The sequence below is a fragment of the Phyllostomus discolor genome, chromosome 5, assembly GCF_004126475.2.
Source record: "Phyllostomus discolor isolate MPI-MPIP mPhyDis1 chromosome 5, mPhyDis1.pri.v3, whole genome shotgun sequence".
In the NCBI taxonomy this organism is placed as follows: Eukaryota; Metazoa; Chordata; class Mammalia; order Chiroptera; family Phyllostomidae; genus Phyllostomus; species Phyllostomus discolor.
This window is the reverse complement of record NC_040907.2, coordinates 36,164,964-36,177,286: the sequence shown is the minus strand read 5'-3', so window position 1 is coordinate 36,177,286 and position 12,323 is coordinate 36,164,964. Positions and strand designations below refer to the sequence as shown.

General features: G+C 37.1%; 1 protein-coding gene across 6 annotated transcripts in view; it reads left to right on the top strand.

Moving 5' to 3' along the window:
• EPS15 (epidermal growth factor receptor pathway substrate 15) overlaps positions 1-12,323 on the top strand; it is a 128,735-nt gene that overhangs the window by 105,736 nt on the left and 10,676 nt on the right. For all 6 annotated transcript variants that reach the window (XM_028511330.2, XM_036026068.1, XM_028511335.2 and 3 more), the window contains one exon: positions 1,758-1,827. In XM_028511330.2, coding sequence (XP_028367131.1) covers positions 1,758-1,827 — 70 coding nt within the window. The remainder of the gene's footprint in view (positions 1-1,757; positions 1,828-12,323) is intronic.

Sequence of the window (12,323 nt, the reverse complement as noted above, 5' to 3'; positions counted from 1 at the left end):
AAAACTTGTAAGCTTTTGTTAAAAACCTGACCTGCTTGTTTTTCCTTCCCTCAAAGTCAAGATAAGCAATTAATAGTTGGTGACTTAAGTTACCATGTGAATAACTGTCTCTCACACCAATATTAGGAACCTTGGAAAGTCATTTACTATACAGTTCAGCTTTTTTTCTTCGATTGCTGTTTATTTATTCAGCAGATGTAATCAGAGTATAAGCTAGTGTGCTAGTTTTTAAATAATATCATTGGCATCAGTCAAAATAAGAACTATCATTTTCAGTTCCAAAACTTCGTTAGTATTAATTCTTTCTGCCCAGAGTTTTAATGGATCCTCTTTTTAAAAGAGAGAATAGAATTCTCAGCATTGCTTTTCCCTTTTCAAATACATTTGTTTTACTTGGGAATTTATAAATTGAGCTCTGCATTGTTCTTTGGCATTCAATTATAATATCCAATTTCCTTTATTTTTAAAAGAGATTTTATTTATTTTAGAGGGGAAGGGAGGAAGAGAGGAAGAGAAGCATCAATGTTTGGTTGCCTCTGGAGCACCCCCTACTGGGGACCTGGACTGCAACCCAGGCATGTGCCCTGACTGGGAATTGAACAGGAGGCCATTTGGTTCGCAGGCTGGTGCTCAATTCATTTAGCCACACCAGCAAGGGCTCCAATTTCTTGATGATTGGAAATAAATGAGTAGGAGATAAGTATTGCAAAACTCTTTCCATGCCCCTCTCACTTGTCTGCCAAGGCTTTTGGATGGCCTCTTACAAATATGCCAGAAAGAAAAGGTTCAGTTGTCTCCCTAAAGAGACAATCTGTTTGACTGTGATTGAAAACTATAGGAGACAACTGGCTTCTCACTCTTTGCAGCTACTCACCCTTACAGCTTGATCCAGAGTTTTAAATATATGGCTTATTTGAAAGTGGCAGGATCTTTTTAGCAGGAATTAGAGTCTCTCTCTCTCTCTCTCCCCCCCCCTTCCCTCCACCCCATGCACAAGTACATGTTTTCTTTAAGGAGAAGACTGCTAAATTGTTTTTAGATAACAAATAGAAAATGGAAATGTAGCATTTTCTGATGTTAGGTACTACGATATGTGAGAGTTAAAATAGTATGTATCCTAAATGCAACATGTCATCCTGGAGTAGGAAAAGCACATTAATGGAAAAACTGGTTGAAATCCCAATTAAGTCTATAGCTTTGTACTAGTATTAATTCTGCAGTTTTAATAGCTGTACCATGATTATATAAGATACTAATGATAGAGAAAGCTGGGTGGAGGATGTATGGGAAATCTCTGTATTATCTTTACGGCTGTTCTAGAAATCTAAAATTAGTTTCAAAACAAAAAGTTAAAATAGTGTGCATCTATACAAGTAGCAAAATTATGAAGAAAAAAGAAATAAATACTACAAAAGTCAAGATGATAATTACCTCTGCACCTCTGCATAGGAGGGATGGGGTGGGGATCGGAGAGAAGCATGTGAGGACTTTCTGCGGTGTTGGCAATTTTGTGGGAGGTGATTAGGTATGTGTTCACTTGATACTTATTTGTTAAACTGTACATAATCTTTCATGCAGTTTTATGTATGATTTTGATTTAATAAGATTGCAAATTAGTAGGGGGAAACATTGTTCCTAATGACTTAATATTCCTTAATGAATCAGAGTCTGTAAAGAATATTTTCTTTGTTATGGCAATGAGATTTCAGCTATGAAATGTTGCCTCACTCAGTCATGGTTTTGTGTAATTTGTTTAGGTAGAAACACTGAAATACAATGATCCTTTTGCTCCTGGTGGCACAGTTGTTGTTGCAGCTAGTGACTCAGGTAAACCAATTTCTTTGAACAGTAAACATTACCCTTTTCTTTTAAGTTTTTTTTCTTCGGCCTCCAAATGTATTTGTCCTATTTACATATGTGTGGCTTTAAAATTATTGCCTAGTTACATCCAGTTGTAAACTATAACTACTAATAACAATGATGACAAGTGTTTAAGTATCACTTTCTACTTTTCTTATTTATTATTTCATTTATTGTTCATGTTGAAGATCTTCCTAGAATATGTACTGTAGCCAGTATCAGTATAAACCAGTAACTTTTTTTCATATAAAACCAGTGTAGCTTTGCACTTTTAAAGTCAGCATTGACTCTTACAGATCTTGGCCTAAATTTAAAAATTAGTGGTTTCCAGTAAGTTACGGTAATAGCTTTCCAAATAGTGGATGGGTCCTGTAATAATATAGAGAAAAGCTAAATGTTATTATAGCATCCAATTCTCATGCTTTTTTATCATATCTAATTTTCCATTTATCTTTTTAATAACCTTTAAGTAATATTCCTATTTAAAGATCAGGAAACTGAGGACCAGGATATCAAGTAACTTAATCAAGGTTCTACAGCTTACTGGAGTTGAGCCAAGTGAAGCCTAGATTTAAATCTAGGTCTGACAGAATCTAAAAGCCTTCTTAACTAACTCTGCTTCTTTCTCATTGTTCATTTAAAAACAAAACAGACCAGCTATTATATAGGAGAGCTGGAAATTAGAGGGAAGTAAACTGAAACAAGTAAATATATCAATATCATGCTGAAAATAGAATGCCTTATTTTTCAGATGGAAATTGGGTAGGTTATTCAGTACACAAATTTCTTGATTGTGACAAATTGAGTATTGTGAGCATAGAGAAAGAAAGTAGAATTGCCTTCACAATTTGGATTTCTTGTACTTTACAAATTGTAACAAGATGGGATTTATTAACAGTGTGCTGTTTATTTATAGGTTGAAATTTGACTTACAGCCTGAGTAGCAAGAAGAGGAATGTAAAAAGCAGATGTGTAGAAAACAAGATTTAATGTAGTACAGAATATTGATTTAATCCAAAATTTAGAATGACAGCAAATACGATTTCTAAAAGGCTTATTGTAGTAACAGTGGTTAAATTATGTATTTTTGTAAATACGTGTACTCTTTTAGACTCTCCTTGTTGAACTGGTGAATTAATATAGTGCTAAGGATGTTATATAATTAGAAAGGATAACATGAGAAAATAAAATGAAAGGTTAATACATTAATAATTAACTCTCAGTTGCCTACATTAAGGAATGGGAAGTGCCATGAGAGTTCATTAAAACTGCAAAAATTTAGAGGAAAGAGCTTACCTCCAGTTAGTCTAAATCATGAATGATTTTTAAAGCAGAAGGTGGCTTTTATGGTATGCCTTGAAAGAATGGGCTAGGATTTTGAATAAGTAGTTATAAGTAGTTTTGAATAAGTAGTTATGGAAACATAAGTTATGGAAAGAGACTGTGTAAAGCAGAGAGAGTGACCTGAGCAAGGAATGGAGGCCAGACACACAGGGCATGTTCAAGGAGAAAACGGACATTTTGATAAAGCTTATGTTGCGGAGAGGAATGAATAGTCAGGCTCAGTCCGTAGGTGGTAGACTGCAGTCTTACTGTAGAAGGTTTCTGTTGCCTTTGTTCATCTTCTTCAATTCCAGTTTCTGGCTCATTTCTGGTAAAGTGGTAGAATAAATATCGCTGGGAGGGAGCTAAGACTTATTCTCGTTAATCATAACGACACCATTTATTGAGCACTTGCATAAGTCTAGCACTCCATGTGCTGCTTTTCCATACATGGTCTCATTCAATTTTCATACATGGAGCTGTTTCGCAGGGTTAAAGAAGGAGTAATAGATGGACCCAGTAGGTCCATCTGAGGTCTCTGGTTTTCCACTGACCTCTTTGGTCATTCCTTGTGTCTCCTTTGCTGATTCTGTCAGTACGCTGGTTTATAGCTCTAGCCACACCTTTTTTCCTGAACTCTGGACTCATATACCCAACTACCTGTTCACATCTCCACTTAAATGATCTGCTAGATATATCTAACACAACATGTCTAATAACACCGAACTCCTGATCTTCTTTCTCCGACCTGCTTCTCTTAAAGCTTTCTCCATCTTAATTCACGGTTATTTCATCTTTAATATTGCTAAGACCTGAAATATCAAAGTCATCTGTGGTTCTTCTTTTTCTATCATTCTATCCCTAGCTGTAAGGAAATCTGTCTCTGTCTTCAAGTTATATCCAGTAAAAGCCTTACAGTGGCCTGTAACTTTCTAATAATTTCTCTAATGAGCATGCTCTTGACTTACTCTGCTGCAGCCACAGTGTCCTCTGTGCTGTTGCTCAAACAATGGGCTGGTGTTCCTTAGGCTCTTTGCTCTTACCTTATCCCTATTCATGGGCTGATCTTTCTTCATCTCTCCACACAATATGCTCCATTCCCTCTAACAAATCTTCACCAAACTGTCACTCCAGTGAGGCTTATTCACCCTATTTAACATTTACAGCTACCACCACCCATCCCAGCAATCCTACCTTACAATTACTCTGTACTCTTTCTTCGTTCATTACAGCTAATTACTTTACAGCATACAGTAGAAATTACTTTGTTTTTCTTTCATCTATCTTCTTCTTCCACTAGGTTTTAAGTTCCTTAGGAACCTGGATCTTTGTATTCACTGATGTAATCCAAGAACATTAAACCATGCCTGGGCGCATAATATTGCTTAATGAATGGATGAATAAATTACTCTCCTCACAGAGCATATGATAGTAGCCCAGTGAGTGAAAATCTTGAGGATGGGGTATATTGTTTATGTTGTTCTGATAAGTGGGTTGTTAAAAATAATGTGATAAAATATATATAACATAGCATTTACCACTTTAAACATTTTTTAAGTGTAAGATTCAGTGGTATTACATACATTCACATTGTTGTGCAACCATCACACCCACCCATCTCAAGAACTTGTTTTATCTTCATAACCTGAAACTCTACACTCGTCAAAGAAAAGTTCCCCATTATTCCTCCTGCTAGGCTCTGGCAACTACCATTTATTTACTTTCTGTATTTACTTACTTCACATTTATTTATGAATCTGACTACTCTAGGTACCTCATATAAGTGGAATCATACAGTATTCATCTTTTTTTAATTTTACTAAGCATGATGTCTTAAAAGTTCATCTGTGTTGTAGCACGTGTCAGAATTTCCTTTCTTTTTAAGACCAAATAATATTTTATTGTATGTCCATACCACATTTTGTTTATCCATTTATACTTCCATAGACACTTGGGTTGCTTCCACATTTTGGCTATTATGAATAATGCCGCCCTTCATATTAGTATACAAGTATCTATTTAAGTCTCTGGTTTCAATTCTTTTGGGTATATATCCAAAAGTGAAATTGCTGGATGATATGGTAATTCTATTTTTTTCACTTTTCCAGAGACTATCATACTGTTGTTCATAGTAGCTATACCATTTAATTAAAAAATAATAATTCTAGAGAAGGGAAGGGAGGGAGAAAGAGAGGAAGACAAACATCGATGTGAGAGAGAAACATCAATCAGCTGCCTCTCATAAGCACCCTGACTGGGAATGAACCCGTGACCTTTCACTTTGAGGGAGGACACCCATCCATCTGAAGCTGCACCAGTCAGGGCAGCAGCTGTACCATTTTACATTCCAAGGGTTCCAATTTTTCTACATCCTCACCAATACTTACCACTTTCTGGTTTTTTGGTAATAGCCATCCTGAAGGGTATCAAGTATCATCTTACTGATTTGATTTACATTTCCCTAATGATTAGTGATGTCGAGAGCATCTTTTCATATGCTTGCTTATTGGGCATTTAGATATCTTCTTTGAAGAAATGTCTATTCAAGCACTTTGTCCATTTTTCATATTGGTTGTTTGTTGTTACTGAGTTGTAGGAATTCTTTATATATTCTGGATTTAACTCCTTATGGAACATATGATTTGCAGATATTTTCTCCATTCCATTGGTTACCTTTTCATTGTGTTGATACTGTCCATTGGTGCACAAAACTTTTACATTTTGATGTAGTTCACTGTATATACTCTGTTGCCTGTGTCACATGCAAGAAAGTATAGCTGTATATATCATGTAGCTTTCCCCTATGTGTTCTTCCAAGAGTTTTATAGTTTTAAATCTTACATTCAAGTCCTTGATCCATTTTTTAATAGTTTGTTTTTTATCATACTTTTTTATTACTCTTTATTCCCCTTATACTCTCTCTCACTTCTACCCCCCCCCCCATGATCCATTTTGAGTTAAATTTTGTATATGTTTTAAGGTAAGGTTCCAGCTTCATTCCTTTTTCATGTGACTATCTAGTTTTCCCAACACCATCTATTGAAAGGACTTGCTCTTTCTGCACTGAGTGGTTTGGCATCCTTGCAACATAATTTGACTATATATGCAAGAGTTTGTTTCTGGGCTTTCTAGCCTGTGTTGGTGGTCTAAATGTCTAATGCCAGTACCACACTGTTTGATCACTGTAACTTTGTAATATGTTTTGAAAAAAGGAAGTTTGAGACCTATATTATTTTTCAAAATTGTTTTGGTTATTCAGGGTTCCTGTAGATTCCATATGAATTTTAGAATGAGTTTTCTATTTCTGCAAGAAATGTCATTGGGATTTTCATAGAGAATGCATTCAGCCTGTAGATTGCTTTGGATAGTATTAAAAATCTTATCAATATTAAGTCTTCTAATCCATGAACATGGGCTGTCTTTCCATTTATTTGTTCTTTACTTACAGAATGTTTTATAATTGTCAGTGCTTAAGTCTGCCTTGGTTAAGTTAATTCCTAAGTATTTTATTCTTTTTGATGCTATTTCAAATGAAATTATTTTCTTTCTTTTTTCTTTTTAATTCTCACCCAAGGATATGCTTCTTGATTTTAGAACTGGGGGAGAGAGGGGAAACATTGATGTGTGAGAGAAACATCAAATCAGTTGCCTTCCCATGGGAATCGAACCCACAACCTTATGGCATATCGTTCAGTGCTCCAGTGAACTGAGCCACCTGGCCAGGGCTGAAATTATTTTCTTAATTTCCTTTTCAGATTGTTTATCATTAGTATATAGAAATCTTACTGGTTTTTGTGTATTGATTTTTATGTCTTACTACTTGCTGAATTCATTTGTTCTAAATAGGTTTTTTTGTGGAATCAGTTTTCTACATCTAAGATCATGTCTTCTGCAAACACAGATAATTTTACTTGTTCTGTTACAATTGGGTGCTCTTTTTGAACTTGCCTAATTATTCTAGTTAGGACTTCTATATTGACATACAAGTCACAGTATGCTAGGAAGCACAGAGTCACAAACAAGATCAACTCAAAGAGACCCACACCAAAATACATAGTTAAAATACAGAACATTAAGGACAAAGATGAATCTTAAAACCAGCAGGAGAAAAACAGTTAATTACCTACAAGGGAGCTGCCATAAGACTATGAGCTGATTTCTTAAAAGAAACTTTGCAGGCCAGAAAGGACTGGCAAGAAATATTCAAAGTGATGAAAAGCAAGGACCTACAACTAAGATTACTTTATCCAGCAATGCTTCATTTAGAACTGAAGGACAGATAAAGAGCTTCCCAGAAAAGAAAAAGTTAAAGTTCATCACTACCAAATAGTATTACTTGAATTATGAAAAGGTCTTCTTTAAGAAGAAGGAAAAAAAGATAGAAAATATGAACAAGAAAATGGCAATAAATACATATCTTTCAACAATTGAATCTAAAAAACAAAATAAAGAAGCAGAACAGAAACACTCACAGACACAGACAATATTTTGAGGGTTGCTATATGGGAGACAGGTTGGGGGAATGGGTGAAAAAGGTGAAAAGATTAAGAAGTACAGATTGGTTGTTACAGAATAGCCATGGGGATGTGAAGTACATCATAGGAAATATGTAGTCAATAATATTCTGATAACTGTGTATGGTGTCAGATAGATGTGAGATTTATTGGGATGTTCAATTAGTAAGTTATACAATATCTAAACACTGGGGTGTACATCTGAAATTAATACAATATTGTATGTCAGCTGTAGTTGAAAAATAAAAATGATTTAAACAAATTTAAAAAAAACTATAAGCTTTAAAAATAAAAACATAAGTGTAAATTTTTGTTCTTAAAAATTAAATGCTAGCCCTGGCTAGTGTGGCTCAGTGGATTGAACACCAGCATGCAAACCAAAGGGTGGCTGGTTCGATTCCCAGTCAGGACACATGCCTGGGTTGTGGGCCAGGTCCCCAGTGAGGGGCACATGAAAGGCAACCACACATTGATATTTCTCTCCCTCTCTTTCTCCTTCTCTTCCACTCTTTCTAAAAATTTAAAAAAAAAACTAAATGATAAATTACTGTACTCGACCTCTAAAGTATAGTAGGCATGACATATAGGAGGACATTAAATATTTTTAATATTTTGCTTCACATTAGAGTCTTTTTAGCATTTCCTACTGATGGGTAGACACATTACAGAACTAAGAAAAAACAGAAGCAAGAAAATTCAGGTTACTTAGTTTCTACATCTACTTTATTTCAACTTGTAAAAGTTCTTTTGCCACTTCATTATAAATGAGATTAGTTTTGTTGTCAGAAAATTTTTTGCATAGGATATTTTACTAACTCCTGACTGAGAAAATGCAGAGTCTTTCCAACTTGTTTTTTTTAAGATTTTATTTATTTTAGATAGAGGGGAAGGGAGGGAGAAAGGGAGAGAAACATCAATGTGTGGTTGCCTCTCGAGTGTCCCCTACTGGGGACCTGACCTGGCGTGCCACCCAGACATATGTCCTGACTGGGAATTGAACTGGTGACCCTTTGGTTTGCAGGCCGGTGCTCAATCCACTGAGCCACACCAGCCAGGGCCCAACTCTTAATTAAAGTTTTACAACATCCTAAAAAAAAAAAGCTTTACAACATCCTGAATAGTGAACAGTGAGTAGAAGGGAACTTGTGGCATCCCCAGAGCGTCTTTGGCTCCAGCAGTAATAAAATTCAGAGTAGGTAGGTCTTTGTTTTTACAGGCAATGACTCAGGCTGAAAACACAGATGTTCATATATTTTATGATTTTTAGCTTCTGCTTTCTTTCATGTTCTTTAGTTTTTTTCATTTCTGCAAGCCACAGTCCATGACTTTCTCCTCCAAGGCCACTTAATTTTTGAATGGAAAAATGTGTATGCATGCCCTGACTGATGTGTCTCGGTTGGACATTGTCCCACAAAGTGAAAAGTTGCTTATTTGATTCCTGGTCAGGGCACATGCCTGAGTTGCAGGGTCGGTCCCATTTTGCGGTCTGTGTGGGAGCTAACCGATCAGTGTTTCTCTCTCACATTGGATATTCATTTTCCTCTCTACAAGTAAATAAATAAATAAATCTTTAAAAAAGGAAAGAAAGAAAGAAAAGCTCTGACTGATGTGGCTCAGTGGGTTGGATATTGCCCTGCAGACTGAGTGGTCACAGGTTTGATTCCCACTCAGGGCACATAGCTGGGTTGTGAGCTGGGTCCCTGGCCTGGTCGGGGGCGTGCACAGGCAACCAAGAGATGTTTCTCTGTCTGTCTCCCTACCTTCCCTTCTCTCTAAAAATAAATAAATCTCTAAAAAGTTGTTTTAAAAAGTCAAAAAAAGAAATGTGTGCACATGAGCAGGTGTGTGTGGTGTGTGTATCTCTCTTCTCCTACCTCCTTTCTGTCCACCAGTAAAAGAAAGTGAAATCTTTCTCTTGAAGTCTTCCTTGCCTCTTTCTCATAAATGTAGATGTTGCCTCTCCTTTGCTGTCTCTGAATTTTAACACTTACTGTGTAGCAGTGGTGTGTGTGTGTATCACTTAGTTAAAGTTCCTTGAAGGCAGGTATTCATGCCTTATTCCTCTCTGAATCCTTAGTACCAAGCCTTGAACATAATAGATGCTTAGTAAATGTGAGTCAAGGAATGTGTGAATGAATTGGAGACCAGCTTGAGAAAATGGATCCCTTATTAATGACCAGTGTCTACACCTCAGGTTATTCATGAAGATCTGTTGAAGGTTTTCAGTGAGCTTGAGCTTGATTATCTTGTGGTCCATAAGCGGGTCGTGGAGAGGGGGGAAAATTTCTTGCTCCTCCCAGGATTCTCTGGTAGACAGCTGTTCTATGGGATTTATTTGTGAGCCTTAAAACGGGTTTCCCTTTTTCCTTGTTGGTAATCTGGTTAAATAGGTGGTTTATATCCTCCTTTTAAAAATTTTTAAAGTATTTTCAACAATATGAGTTCGGTCTTATTTGCCAGACCTTGTTCTTGGCCTTGAAGATCCAGAGGTCAACAAAACAGAGTTCCTGTCTTTAATAGAACATATATGTGATAAGTTAGGTACTGGTGAATGCTATAAATCAAATCAGGGTAACAGGATAAAATGTGGTATGCCTAAAGTGTAGCTTTATCCATCATACATTACAAAAAAGCATGTCAGCATAGTATGATCTCAAATATGTAATGAAAAAATACGAGGATAAAAAGCTGTTACAGAAGTATGCTAAAATGCTGGTACAGGTTATTTCTGGAAATGACATTATAGATGACATTTTTTATTATGCTTTTATGTATTTTTCCAGAGTGTTCATTACCTCTATTCTTACAGAGAAGAGGGTGTTAGTGAGGCCACATTTGCATTTTAAGACTGATTCTGCGGGCCCACAGACCCTGGGTGCATCAGTAGGTAGTAAGCCACCTGCTGAGTTCCTTACTGTGTTATTTTTGGGACTCCTCAGCAGGTGTCTCACACATACTCTAAACAAGTTCACACTCAGTGACTCCTTCCAATGTCTGAGCAGGCCTCTGCTTCATATCAGTCATGATCAATATCAGAGAAAGTGGTAGCCAAAGTCTTACTAATTCCCCAATTTGGGAAAAAAAAATGTATTCTTTCAGGATACATTTCTCTGTGTTTTTGGCCAATGCTGAATGTTTAATTTACTTCAATGAAGAAATTGTAGAAAAACTCTTGTTCGCTACAGCAGCATATGGTTCATACATAAATGTCATGTTTTTTATTCATTTATTTCACAGTGTACACTTTTTGTCAAAATTTCAGTCAGACCTGACCTAACTCAACACTGTTGCCACACATGCACTAGGACTTCCTGTGAAAGCGCTGGGATGGTGGCAGAGGAAAAGCCGGAAGCAGGTTCCTCAGTCCCTCCAGTGAAGTGAGCCCAGCTCCTTTGCCCTTGCCACCTGTCCGCCAGTCAGGAGCGCATCTGCACCCTGATGGTGCCACAGCTGCCCTGGTGTCAGGAAAAACAGGAAGAGGAGGAGAAAGCAGGGAAGGCCTGTAACAGCACCCATGACTAGGCTGGGCCCCAGGCTCTCAGGCTCAGCAGATGTGTAACAATAGTAAAGCATCTTTCATAGCCGAAGCCGTAGGATTTCCTGTAACTCTGGACTTCCCACATCCTCTTCAGGCTCTGAGTCGTTATGTACCCCTGGAGGACTAACTGTGTTTCTACGCACCTCTCTGTACTTCCTCCACCCCGTGACTGTCTGTGACAGTCAAACAAAAAATAATACACAGGGTGGGCAAAATGAGGTTTACAGTTGTAATACAAATAAGTAATATAATAGTACACGAATAAACTCTGTTTTATGTACTCCTCACTGTAAACCCACTTTTGCCTACCCCTGTATACCTCCCTCGCCTCTCTCCCGTTTATGTCCATGGTATACTCATTTTTAGGGTAAGGGCACACTTTACACATTTAAATGGTCGGTGGGCACTGTCGTTCTAAAACTGATTTGATGTAGACATGAAGAGTTGAGGAAGGACAAGGAGACTTTTTCTGCACTTCTTAGCTTGCTGTGTCTTACCCTCTCTTTCACAGGTCTCTTCCCCCACAACTACCTTTCTTTCTTTGTACTTGCCTGTATCAAGCAGCAATTCCTATAAACATTCTTTGACTTTATTGGTAGAACTTACGCCTGAACAGGTGAAATCTATGTCAAAGCAGATCAGTTCATTCCTACCAGAAATGTTAGTCCATGTGATAGGTGCACTGGGATGGAACAGGTAATTTCTCATGCATGTGGAGCACGGGTTAAACCATTGCTTTTGCAATTACTGCGCTTTCTGCCTGAAATAGCTTTCTCCCACCTTCATCGATCTGGCAGATCCCATCCCTTATTTAAAAGGCCTAGCTCAGATGTAGTGTCTTCTTTGATACTTTTCCTAATTCTCCCAGACAGGTAGTGACTCCAACAATAGGTTTTTCATAACCTCAAATAGCTCATTTAAGATTGTTTTATTATGGTTTGCTTACATGTTTCTCACTGGACAGTGAGTTCTAGTGAAGTTCTCTGGCTTCTCCATTTCCTATACTATTCTTAACCTCCCCCTGTCTATTTTGTACCTACCATTTATGTTTCTTATTCCCTGTACCTTTTCCCCCATTCTCCCCTCTC